Below are 13,428 nucleotides of genomic sequence, written 5' to 3'. Positions count from 1 at the left end.
TAAGTTTTTAATTTTTATTTTATTATTTCTTAGTAGAGAGGGGGTTTCACCATGTTGGCCAGGCTAGTTTCAAACTCCTGACCTCACGTAATCTGCCTGCCTCGGGCTTGAAAAGTGCTGGGATTATAGGTGTGAGCAACTGCACCCAGCCCTATGTTTATTTTTTATTTTATTTATATATTTTTTTGAGACAGCCTCACTCTGTCGCCCAGGCTGGGGTGCAGTGGCATGATCTTGGCTCACTGCAACCTCTGCCTTCCCAGTTCAAGTGATTCTCCTGCCTCGGCCTCCTCCCAAGTAGCTGGGATTACAGGCGTGCACCATCACACCCAGTTAATTTTTTTTTTTTTAAGACGGAGTCTCGCTCTGTCACCAGGCTGGAGCGCAGTGGAGTGATCTTGGCTCACTGCAACCTCTGCCTCCCAGGTTCAAGCTGTTCTCCTGCCTCAGCCTCCCGAGTAGCTGTGATTACAGGCACCCGCCACCACGCCCGGCTAATTTTTGTATTTTTAGTAGAGACAAGGTTTCACCATGTTAGCCAGGATGGCCTCGACTTCTTGACCTCGTGATCTGCCTGCCTTGGCCTCCCAAAGTGCTGGGATTACAGGCGTGAGCCACTGCGCCCGGCTGCTAATTTTTTATATTTTTGGTAGAGATAGGGTTTCACTATGTTGGCCAGGCTGGTCTTGAACTCCTGACCTCAAGTGATCCGTCTGCCTCAGCCTCCCAAAGTGCTGGGATTACAGGGGTAAACCACCGAGCCTGGCCTATTTTTATTTTTTTCTTAAAGAATCTTAAGGACAATCAAAAGTCAGCCTTTTTTAAAAGGAAAGAGGGCCGGGTATGGTGGTTCATGCCTGTAATCCCAGCACTTCGGGAGGCCAAGGCAGAAGTCAGGAGTTTAAGACCAGCCTGGCCAACATGGCAAAACCCCTTCTCTACTAAAGACACACAAAATTAGCCGGGCATGGTGGTGCACACCTGTAATCCTAGCTACTCGGGAGGCTGAGACGGGAGAAATCTCTTGAACCCAGGAGGCAGAGGTTGCAGTAAGCTGAGATTGCGCCATTGCACTCCAGCCTGGGTGACAGGGCGAGACTCCGTCTCAAAAAAAAAAAAAAAGGAAAGAGCCCCAGTGCAGTTGCTCCCACCTGTAATCCCAGGAATTCAAAGACCAGCCTGGGCAACACAGGAAGACCCCATCTCTACAAAAAAAAAAAAACACAGCCAGGTGTGGCTGGGTGTGATGGTGAGAACTTATAATCCTAGCTACTTGGGAGGCTGCGGCAGGAAGATGTCCCAGGGGTGTGTGTGTGTGTATTTTTTTTTTTTTCTTGTAGAAATGAGGTCTCACTGTGTTGCCCAGGCTGGTCTCAAATTCCTGGCCTCAAGCAATCTTCCTGCCTCTGCCTCCAAAGTACTGGGATGACAGGCATGAGCCACCACGACCAGCTACGTGGTAAATTTTCTGTTTTATGTGTCGTACCACACACACGAAAATTTAAAAAAATCTGGCTATGCATTTCTTTCAAAGCAACAGCAATTGTTCTGAGAGATTAAAGTCACCATTGAAGAGCCTACATTATTGTTTATTGTGATCCTAATTCGGTCCACAGTAACAATTGAAATTGCCTCTACTAAATGTTAAGTTTCTGGGGCAGCACCAGCTGAAGTCAGCGACTGCCTTTTTAAAACACAAGGTTCTGACATTAAGAGATTTCTGTTTCTCTATCCATCATTTTCGGGCATCTTGAATCACCTGATTTAGAGGCAGTGACGTCCTGACTGGGTTGGTTCTGCTCTCGCTGGGCAGGTAAGACCCCCAGACCCACGTCCACAGTGCATCTGATGTTCTCCCAGCGGTCGTCACTTCCCCAGGGAGGCCAGGTAGGCATACCAGAACAGAGCTGCCAGGTTGGCGAAGAGCACCCGGAACTGCCAAAAAGAACAGTCCGATGGACCACGGTCAGTGGGAGGCCGTGGCCAGTTATCGAGCCTCAGTCACCCAGTCATTCGTTTACCCGTTTGAACGGGTTGTCGGCTGGTCCAACCACCCATCCATTACTGCATTTACTGAGCCTCTGTTTGTACCAAACGCTGTGCTAGGCCCCTAGCAGAGAAGAGTGGAGAAGAAAAATGGTCCCCTAGTTACAGTGTTCACAGGCTACAGCGGCCCAGGAATCCCAAAGCCAAGTCACGCTCCTTTTTCCCACTTCACTGCACACCTTAGCTCCTGGTTCGGCCTCTCTCACTCCAGGACCAGCCATCATGCAGGTGGCTGCATCCTCCTCGGGGGACACAGCTGACGAACAGGGGAGGGGCCCCAGACCTTCCCTACTCTCTAACCATCGCCATCCCACTGCCCTGCTTTGGTGACTCAGCAGCTTCACCCTGCCCCAGAATTCCCTGGCCCGGTGCTGTCTCTCCCTGGCATGTGGTGCTATGAAAGTAGCAGCCTGTCTGTCTGGTTAGTCACCGCGTCCCCGAGTCTGGCAGCACGGCACACAGCCACTGCTCAGGAAACGCTTGCTGAATGAATGCCGCTTCTTCACCCACCTGCACACACCTAGGATGGCAACTCTGCCCCCATGCTGCTCAGAGGCGCAGCTTCCTGGCTTTCCCCTCTTCCATCCCAGATCCTCCATGCTCCCGGCCAGTCTGTCTTCTCACCTGTCTCTACTTCCTTCTCTAAATTCCCAAGAACCGGTGGCCTATGGCTATAGCTTCCTTAGCCTACTGTTCTTCAGTCACACTCCCTGGAAAATTCTTTATCCTTCCTGCCTTCTCACCTCCCCAGATGCTGACCACAGCTGGACAAGCTCCAGGCCCCTCTGCCCAGAAGTCTTTGTTCCTGCAGTCAGCGTGCTCTCCCATCCTCCATGTGGCCAAACTTGCCCCTTCTGTATCCCCTCACAATGCCCACCTGGCTTCCTCTCCCCTCAGTCCCAGCCCCTGGCCCTCCAGAGGAGAGGCACATAGGGGCTTGAGGCAGGATGTCCCACTCTCCTCTCCGCTCAGCTGTTCCTTTCTCTCTCCTCTGTCATCACAGAGGGTGGGGCCTCTGTCCCAAGCACCACGGTGAGCGTGCGGGGGACTCGCATCCACCTGCCTCCTTAGGGGACCCCGCAGAGCCGCTCTTTCTGGACATGGGTGTTTGCCCATCCCACAAGCAGCTTCACGTCTGCACCCACCACGTCCGCATCTCTTGAGTGTCAGAACCCCCTCCGCCACCCAGCCTTCTTCCATTGCTTCTCCTCACCTCCTCTCAAACTTTTTCAAATTCATTTTTATAAAATAGAGATGGGGTCTCACTATGTTGCCCAGACTGGTCTCAAACTCCTGGCTTCAAGTGATCCTTCTGCTTCGGCCTCTCAAAGTTCTGGGATTACAGGTATGAGCCACCATGCCTGGTCTCCACAAACTTTGAGATCATGTTCTAGACTTGTGAGTTTTAAAATAATTCCCACCCACTCTTCAAAGCAATCTGGCTTCAGCCCCATGGAGCTGAAATTGCTCTGGGAAGGGCCACTGTTAAAGCCAAAGGAAATTTTGTTTTTATTTTGCTTTAACTCCTGGCAACTTTGGCTAAGGGTGAACCGCCTCTTTGTCCTGTCTATGTGCGCCCCTGTTTTCCTGCTGCTTCCTGGTGTGTGTGTTTGTGGTGTGTGCAGTGTGTGTGCACACTGGGCCGCCTCCCTCCTCTCCCTCGGGGGTCACCCTGGTCCTCTCCTCCCTCCTGGGCAGGGCTCAGAGCTGGTGCTAATGCAGGAAGGCTCTCTATAGCTGAGATCCAGCCACTGCAGGCCTGTCCAGGTCCTCCCTAGCGGCAGCCTGGGCTGGGATGGTACCCACCTTTCCCAGAAGGGCCCTGTGTCTGGACTGTTTGCACCAACAACGCGGGCTCGACACAGCTGCTGTCTTTCTAGGGGTCTGGAGCTTTGGGGCAGCAGGCAGGGATGCCTGCCCACGAGTGCCAGTAAAACCCTGATGGGCGGCACACCTTGTGGGGGAGGGAAGCACGTGGCTCCTGCAGACTCTGCCAGGCCTCCTCCTGCAGCATCCTGGGGTGTCCTGCCATGCTGCAGGGGGCGCTGCACCCCATCCTCCCAGTGTGGGAGTGGTCCTGGGGACCCTGGCTGTGCATAAAGACACTTGATCCCCGTGGCAGAGCCTGGGGCTCCAGCCTCCCTCCACCAGCCCAGCCCCAATCTGACACCTTTGACTCAGTCCCCACAGCAGCTCCTTCATGCACAGGATAGCGGAAACGCTCAGTTTCCCCAGAAGGTCTTCACTCTGCATCTGGACAGGCCCACCCCTCGTCCAGGTGAGGCAGCCCTTCCAGGTCAGCGGCAGGACCCATGGCCGCACAGTGCCTGCCTTCAGGCTCAGCTGTAATTCATGAGCCCAGGGACCACGAATGCTTTGTTTCTTTTTAACATTTTATTTATTTTTTGAGACAGGGTCTTACTCTGTTGCCCAGGCTGGAGTGCAGTGGTGCAATCTCAGCTCACTCCAACCTCCGTCTCCCAGGTTCAAGTGATTCTTGTGCCTCAGCCCACTGAGTAGCTGGGACTACAGGCACCTGCCACCATGCCCAGCTAACTTTTGTATTTTTAGTAGAGATGGGGTTTTTGCTATGTTGGCCAGGCTGGTCTCGAACTCCCGGCTTCAAGTGATTTGGCCGCCTCAGCCTCCCATAGTTTTGGGATTACAGGCGTGAGCTACTGTGACGGTCTTTTTTTTCTAAGTATAACTAGAGTTTATTTGGGTTGAGTTTGAGGACTGCAACCCAGGAGCATAGATTCAAGTTGCCTGAATGTACACTCCTGGAACTGGGAATGTTTCAAAGACTAGGAAACTCAAGGGCATCCCTGGCATGGGGGCTTTTAATGAGAATTTGCTGAACAAACGGAAGAGGCAAAGACACCCACTCTGGACACCCTTGTGTGTTGCTTCCTGAATCCAGAACTAGCAATGATTCAGGGTCACGGGCAAAATCCAAGGCTGGCTGAGGAGTCTAGACATGGTGAAACCAAGTCCAGTGGAAACTACAGCAGAAAGAGGAGAAAAGAAAACAAAAAAGAAAAAGAGAAAGAAAAAGAAAAAGAAAAGAAAAAAGAGAGGGGAAGGGGAAAGAAAGAAGGAAGGAAGGAAGGAAGGAAGGAAGGAAAATGCTGACAGAAAGTAATGTTGGCAGAGGCTGAGCCCCGTGGCCCTTACCTTCAGAGGGATGTAGTTGATGTTGATGAACTGCACTGGCGTCCACACCCTCCAGTTCATCCTTAGCGCTGGCCAGAAGCCCCCCCTCATCTTGGTAGCAAAGGCTGAGGCGTCTTTCCCCTGCAAAGGAGGGAAGGCAGGTGGTGAACAATCTCACTGCCCATCAGAACTGAATTCCGGGCACCCAAACCCTAACGTGATGGTTTTTAAACTGCTATTGGGTTTTGTTCTGTGTGTATGCAGACAGCACACACGTGTACTCAGCACTGCGGCTCTAAGGAGCCAACCAGTAAGATGGAAAATGATCAGTGAGATGCCAGACAGCAGCCTGCTCACGCTGGGGGTGATGTGTGTCCCGGCCCATCACTCCTTGAGGACAACTGGAGGAGGTGACTCCCAAGGCTGGCCCTGGGCACCAGAACTGCTACTCAGAGCTATGCTGTCAGTTCCTCCCAAATAACCTCCAAAGTCGATGTCTTTCCAATCAAAACTTGTTAGGAGTTACGGGAAAAAAAAAAGGACCCCGGAAAGTTGATTCTAAATGTCAGCTGGTGGATTCAAGACCTGCACCCAAGCCCTGAAACCATGAAGATCCTAGGAGCAACTCCTCTGGACGTCAGCCAAAGACAAAGAATTTGTGACTAAGTTCTCAAAAGCAAATACAGCAAAACCAAAAACAGACAAACAGGACTTCATTAAACAAAAAAGCTTCTGCACAGCAAAAGAAACAATCAACAGATAATCTACAGCATGGGAAAAAATATATGCATATTATGCATCCTACAAAGGGCTGTTATCCAGAATCTACGAGGAACTCACACAACTTAACAAGAAAGAAATGAATAACCTCATTAAAAAACTGGGCAAAGGACATGAACATTTTTCAAAAGAAGAAAAACAAGTGGCCAAGAAACATATGAAAAAATATTCAACATCACTAATCATCAGAGAAATGCAAATTAAAACCACAAAGAGATACCACCTCACGCCAGTCAGAATGACTATTATTAAAAAGTCAAGTGGCCAGGCGCGGTGGCTCATGCCTGGAATCTCAGCACTTTGGGAGGCTGAGGCGGGCGGATCACGAGGTCAGGAGTTTGAGACCAGCCTGACCAACACAGTGAAACCCGGTTTCTACTAAAAAAAAAACAAAAATTAGTCGAGCGTGGTGGCGTGTGCCTGTAATCCCAGCTACTCAGGAGGCTGAGGCAGGAGAATCACTTGAACCTGGGAGGCAGAGGTTGTGGTGAGCCGAGATCGCGCCACTGCACTCCACCCTGGCTAACACAGTGAAACTCTGCCTCAAAAAAAAAAAAAGGTCGGCCGGGCACGGTGGCTCAAGCCTGTAATCCCAGCACTTTGGGAGGCTGAGGCAGGAAAATTGTTGAACCTGGGGGGCGGAGGTTGCAGTGAGATGAGATTGCACCACTACACTCCAGCCTGGACAAAACAGCAAGACTCTGTGTCAAAAAAAAAAAAAAAAAGGCGCATGTCTTTTGCAGTGACACAGACTGAACCAGGGGCCATTATCGCAAGCGAAACAACTCACCAATGGAAAGTCAAACACTGCTTGTTCCCGCTTTTGTTTTTCCAGATAGGGTCTCGCCGTCTCCACTCTGTTGCCCACGCCAGCTGGAGTGCAGTGGGTGCGATCACGGCTCACTCAGCCTCAACCTCCTGGCATCAAGCCTCAGTCTCAGCCTCCTGAGTAGCTGGGACTACAGGCATGTGCCAACACAACCCTTTGATTTTTAATTTTTTTGTAGAGAAGGGGTCTCACCTGTTGCCCAGGCTGGTTTCGACATCCTGGGCTCAAGTGACCTTCCTGCCTCAGGAGATGTTCTCACTCATAAGTGGGGTTTAAACAGTGGGTACACATGGACCAACAGAGGGAAATAACAGACACCAGAGACTTGAAAAGGTGGCAAGGGCAGGAGGGTTGAAAATCACCACTGACTACTTGGGTGATGGGAACTGAAAGCTCAGACGTCACCACAGCACAGTCACATAAGAAATTTGCACTCGTACCCTCTAAGTATATACAAACTAATAAAAAATTTTAAAGAAATGCTTAAATATTTTCTTGTTTAAAGTAAGGGGGAAAGCTGGGTGCGGTGGCTTACACCTGTAATGCTAAGGTGGGCATATCACTTGAGGTTGAGACCAGCCTGGCCAACACAGAGGAACCCCATTGCTACTAAAAATACAAAAATTAGCCGGGCATGGTGGTGGGCGCCTGTTGTCCTAGCTACTCTGGAGGCTGAGGCATAAAAATCACTTGAACCCGAGAGGTGGAGGTTGCAGTGAGCCGAGACTGCACCACTGCACTCCAGCCTCGGCGACAGAGTGAGACTCCATTTCAAAAAAAAGAAAATAATCCAGCAAAAGAACGAAGAGTCCAGATAATTGCCGGTACAGCTGGAAATGAGAATATTTCAAAATACTGGGGATTGCCCAATAAATGGTAATGAGAAAATTTGCTATGTAAGTAGAAAAATCCATACAGACGTCTGTCTCCTACTGTACACAAGTAAAACCATACGGATACCAGAGGAAAGTATAGGAGAATATTTCTGTTATCTTCCTGTAAGGAAAGGCATGAAGGAAAATAATGTCATATTTGAATACATGAACCTTTAGAACTTCTGTATGGAGAAGTGATTGGTTAAAACAAATTACTTTCAGGACAGAAGGTGACACTGGGTGCGGTGGCTCACACCTGTAATCCCAGCACTTTGGGAGGCTGAGGCGGGTGGATCACGAGGTCAGGAGTTCAATACCAACCTGGTGGTGAAACCCCGCCTCTACTAAAAATACAAAAAAATTAGCTGGGCGTAGTGGCGGGCACCTGCAATCCCTGCTATTCCGGAGGCTGAGGCAGAGAATTGCTTGAACCCAAGAGGCGGAGGTTGCAGTGAGCTTAGATTACGTCACTGTACTCCAGCCTGGGCGACAGAGTGAGACTCCGTCTCAAAAAAAAAAAAGAAGGTGACACGTCTCAGACACACAGCACCACCCGGCCAGTGCTCCTAGAGACGGTGAGGATTTGAAGGTGCTCGTCATCGGGGAAGGTGGGACAGTCAGAACAGACACATCTGCTGAGTGCAGGTGAACACGTCTCCCACGTGTTGGATTCCAACTGGGATTATGCCGGTAGGTGAACCTCCAGGCCCAGAACTTGCACAGGCTTCTGTGTCATCATCAGGGGTCTCAAACTTCTTGTGCCACAGATCTCTTTGGCAGTTTAGTGAAGCCTGTGGACCCCCTTCTCAGAATCATGTTTTATAATGTATAAAATATGGCCAGGCGCAGTGGGTCACACCTATAATCCCAGCACTCTGGGAGGCCGAGGCAGGTGGATCATCAGGTCAGGAGTTCAAGACAAGCCTGGTCAACATGGTGAAACCCCATCTCTACTAAAAATACAAAATTTAGCTGGGTGTGGTGGCGGGCTCCTGTAATCCCAGCTACTCAGGAGGCTGAGGCAGGAGAATCATTTGCACCCAGGAGGTGGAGGCTGCAGTGAGCCAAGATCACGCCACTGCACTCCAGCCTGGGCAACAGGGTGAGACTCTGTCTCAAAAAAAATAATAATTAAAAATAAATAAATAAATAAATAAATAAAATAGGACTACAAAGGAACCAGTAATACTGAAACACAGTTATCAAAATATTCAGAAGAAATTTTGACAGACTAATGTGTTTATTTCTATTTTTTTATTTTGTCTTTTGAACCAGGGTCTTGCTCTGTTACCCAGGCTGGAGTGCAGTGGCGCGATCTCTGCTCACTGCAGCCTCCACATCTTGGGCTCAAGGGATCCTCTCACTTTAGCCTCCCGAATAGCTGGAACTACAGGTGCACATCACCACACTGGCTCATTTTTTAATTTTTGGAGAGATTGGTTTTTGCCATGTTGCCCAGGCTGGTCCCGAACTCCTGGCCTCAAGCTATCCACTGGCCTTGGCCTCACAAAGTGCTGGGATTACAGGCGTGCACCACTATACCCGGCCCTGTTTCTTTCTTTCTTTTTTTTTTTGAGACAGAGTCTTGCTCTGTCACCTAGGCTGGAGTGCAATGGCGCAATCTCAGCTCACTGCAACCTCCGCCTCCCGGCTTCAAGCGATTCTCCTGCCTCAGCCTCCCAAGTTGCTGGGATTACAGGCGCCCACCACCATGCCTGGCTAATTTTTGTAGTTTTTAGTAGAGACGAGGTTTCGCCATGTTGACCAGGCTGGTCTCAAACTCCTGACCTCAGGTGATCCACCGGCCTCAGCCTCCCAAAGTGCTGGGATTACAGGCATGAGTCACTGCACCCGGCCTGTTTTTTCTTTACACAGTGACAAGACCTCTAATGGCAGGTCCAAGTAGTAATGAGCATAAATGATATTTCGAGATATCTGTAACAACTAATATGTGATATAAAAATATCTGATTAGCTGTGTGTGGTGGCACACACATGTAGTCCCAGCTACTTGGGAGGCTGAGGCAAGAGGATTGCTTGAACCCAGGAGTTTGAGGCTGCGGTGGGCTGTGATTGTGCTACTGCACTGCAGCCTGGGTGACAGAGTGAAACCTTGCCTTTAAATAAATAAATAAATAAATAAATAAATAAATAAAGTGACTGTACTGGGTACAAACAGGTCCTGCCAATCAATACTAGACGTTTGCTTCCTGTATTCATAAAGGAAAAGGCAAAATTTCAATTTGAGTGAAAAGTTTGCAGACCCTCTGAACTCTGCCAGGAATGTCAGGTGAAGAATCCCTGTGCTAAACGAAGAGCTGCAGTAAGTGCTGCGGCAGACACCCACCTCCAGAAAGTTCATGATGAGGAAGAACAACATGAGGAAGGCCGGTGCAAAGACGAGGCGGTCCAGGAGGAGCCTCCTGAGCCCTGCCAGGGGGACCTCTGGAGGGATCCAGTGTTCCATGAAGAGGTAGAAGAAGTGACTCAGCGGCCCTGTGAAGAAGAATCTGAGGCCCCCGGGGGGTGTGAGCCAGGCTGTGGTTCTCTGGGTGTGCTCTTCTCTGGTCTAGCTTCACCCCCAAATCCCAGGTCCTAAGCCCTGCTTCCTAATGTCCCTCAGTATTGGCCACACAGGTCTGTACAGACAAGTCAGCTTCAGGGGCGCTCTGTTGTTCTAACAGACCAGACTTGCTCCTGCTGGACTCTGCGCTCAGCACTTCCCTGCCTAGCCATGGTGGCTCGCTCCCCCTGCTGTGGACTCTGCTGCTCAGCACTTCCCCGCCTAGCCATGGTGGCTCGCTCCCCCTGCTGTGGAATTGGTGCCCAGCGCTTCCCCGCCTAGCCATGGTGGCTCGCTCCCCCTGCTGTGGAATCGGTGCCCAGCACTTCCCCGCTTAGCCATGGTGGCTCGCTCCCCCTGCTGTGGAATCGGTGCCCAGCGCTTCCCCGCCTAGCCATGGTGGCTCGCGCCCCTCATACTGTCAACTTCCGGGTTGTCCCAGCACGCATGCATGCCTGTGCTAACACTCTTTATTCCAGGCCCTAGTTCCTTTTCTGCCTAGCACTGTCCTTATCTCATCTGTTAGGTTAGTCTGTGCCTCTCTTCACCCCTAGAAGGCAGGCTCCCCAAAGCAGGCTACGTCTTCTGTCCACTGCAGTGCCCAGAACAGGGCCTGGCTTTGAGAAGGTGCTCAGTAATGAATCATCAGACATGTCCCTGGTTGTAGAGCTTTTCATCAAACTCGCTAGGCTAACTGGCAAGGGCGGGACCTGGTGCTGCACTCTGGCTTGCGTGCATTGCTACTAATCATTCCCCTGTGTGCTTGGGAGAGAATGGAACCAGCTGTCACATCTACTGGGACAAGAGGCCTTGCAGTTCCATAAAATTTGGCAATAAAAAGTGGGGTCTTTCAACTTGTGACGTTGACAGTCTTTAAATAAGTGGTTCTCAGTGTGTTTTCTCACTCGGTCACAGGGTGTTATGTGGCCTATGCAGGGATTCTCAGTGGAGAAGGGGACTGAAGTCCTGGGGATGGGGCCTATGCAGGGATTCTCAGTGGGGAAGGGGACTGAAGTCCTGGGGATGGGAAAACTGTACTTGGATGAGGCCTGCTAGGTGATCTTGTCACCCGCCCCTCTTGGGGGATTACTGCTTTAAATACATTATGGAAAAATCCATGATGATTCAAGTTAGCAAGCTTGTAAGCATAAAAATGATCTTCATGAATTCTGAATTAAAAAAAAAAAATCACTGTAGTTGGAAAATACTTCAAATAATCCATCTGTAACATTATTGTTGGCCAAGAGCTCAGGGTGGATTAAATTGGTAAAACTCTTGAATCACTGTGCTTTTGCAATTCAGAATGTGGTTCAGAAACTGGACATTTTTGAGGGTACCTAAGCATTTCTTTTCTGGATATTTACACTATGAAAATAACAATAAAAACTAATTGGTCATATTGGAGTCAGTTTTCCTATTCCATGAGCCCAGTCGAGGACGCTTTCAGGGTTTTTGAATCCTGAAGTCTGACTTTAAGTTGAGTTACTTGCCCTCAAGTTTGCCTCTCAGCCCAATTAAGACAGTCGCCCCCACCCATCCAATCAAAAAGAAACATGATAAAACCACAAATATGAGGCTGTAATTCCAGCACTTTGGGAGGGCGAGGTGGGTGGATCACTTGAGGTCAGGAGTTCAAGACCAGCCTGGCCAACATGGTGAAACCCCATCTCTACTAAAAATACAAAAATTAGCTGGGCATGGTAGTGCATGGCTATAATCCCAGCTATTCCAGAGGCTGCAGGAGAATCACTTGAACCGGGGAGGCAGAGGTTGCAGTAAGCCTGGGTGACAGAGGGAGACTGTCTCCAAAAAAAAAAAAGAAAAAACAGAAAAACCACATACGTGTATATATGCCATACAAACTATATGAACCATTCGAGTTTTTTCCCATGATGATTACTACAATGTTTTTTAAAAAATCATATTATAAATGAGAGTACTCCAACTACTTGGTTTTGGTGCCCAGCTTGGTTGCACTCAGCGGCTACAGGGTAAACCCACCCCTTGTATGGCACTCACCCATAAACAGCGTATCTCAGAGGCCCACCGACATCTAGACTTCTAGAGTGTTCTTTTTTCCGCTTCTTCTCAATCATCTGGGCCAGGAAATTCCCAAGTGCTGACAAAATGCCACTGTGGAGAGGGAGGTCATCAGAAAACAGAAGTGACCAGCAGGAGGGTGTCCCCTTCCCACAGGTGAATGAGCAGGGCCGTTCTGAGGCCATGCAGCAGATGCGGGAGCGGCAGGAGTTGGAATTATTGTTAAAGGGGCTCAATGTATAGTTCTTGTATCAAAAGGTGGAGACTGCAGGGCGCGGCGGCTCACACCTGTAATCCCAGCACTGTGGGAGGCCAAGGTGGGCGGATCACGAGGTCAGGAGATCGACTCCATCCTGGCTAACACGATGAAATCCCGTCTCTACTAAAAATACAAAAATTAGCCAGGCAGGGTGGTGGGCGCCTGTAGTCCCAGCTACTGGGGAGGCTGAGGCAGGAGAATGTTGTGAACCCTGGAGGCGGAGCTTGCAGTGAGTGGAGATCGCACCACTGCACTCCAGCCTGGGCGACAGAGCGAGACTCTGTCTCAAAAAAAAAAAAAAAAAGGTGGAGACAGTGGACTTACATACATAGATAAGGACAAGCGGCTTTCCAGTATCAATGTCAACCTCCTGGCTGTGATGTTACACTGTAACTTTTGCAGTTTGGGAGTAAGGAAGCTGTGTGGTTATGAAAGGGCAACAGGACGGCCCTATCATGACACTGTTCTGCATTTTGACTGTGGTAGTGAACATGTGAACGTACAGATGTGATAAAACTGTACAGAACAGATACAACTACAAGAAAAATGGAGAAATCTGAATAGGATCTGTGGACTGTGTCCATGCCATGCCCTGGTTGATACTGCACTGCAGTTTCACAGAATGTAACCAATGGGGGACACTGGGAAGGTGTACAAGGGATCTCTCCATATTAGTCTTGTAACTGTGAATCTACAATTAGCACAATAAAAATTTCCATAAAAATGTGGAACACGCCCAGTGGCTCCCTCCAGGCCTTGGTTTGTATTTGCCTTCTGAGAAGCTCTCTGGACTATAAAATCCAAAATTCCTAGCACGGACCTAGACACCTTCTGGATCAGATCCCTGGCGATTCCCTTCACATCTCCTGCCTCTTGCTCAGGGT

The 13,428-nt window shown here is 49.7% G+C and overlaps 1 protein-coding gene across 2 annotated transcripts in view; it reads right to left on the bottom strand.

The window, feature by feature from the left end:
- Positions 1–1,568: 1,568 nt before the first annotated feature.
- The window catches only part of PXMP2 (peroxisomal membrane protein 2), a 58,136-nt gene continuing 46,276 nt past the window's right edge, over positions 1,569–13,428 (bottom strand). Inside the window, exons 3-6 of one of the 2 annotated variants that reach the window (XM_077952383.1) lie at positions 12,265–12,378; positions 10,030–10,192; positions 5,221–5,340; positions 1,569–1,935 (exon numbers count right to left, since the gene is read on the bottom strand). In XM_077952383.1, coding sequence (XP_077808509.1) covers positions 1,867–1,935; positions 5,221–5,340; positions 10,030–10,192; positions 12,265–12,378 — 466 coding nt within the window. In that variant the 3' untranslated portion in view covers positions 1,569–1,866. The remainder of the gene's footprint in view (positions 1,936–5,220; positions 5,341–10,029; positions 10,193–12,264; positions 12,379–13,428) is intronic. The other variant, NM_001261587.2, reaches the window with a different exon arrangement.

The sequence above is a fragment of the Macaca mulatta genome, chromosome 11 (genome assembly GCF_049350105.2).
Source record: "Macaca mulatta isolate MMU2019108-1 chromosome 11, T2T-MMU8v2.0, whole genome shotgun sequence".
In the NCBI taxonomy this organism is placed as follows: domain Eukaryota; kingdom Metazoa; phylum Chordata; class Mammalia; order Primates; family Cercopithecidae; genus Macaca; species Macaca mulatta.
The sequence above is the reverse complement of the archived record's forward strand: the minus strand, read 5'-3'. Positions and strand labels throughout refer to the sequence as shown.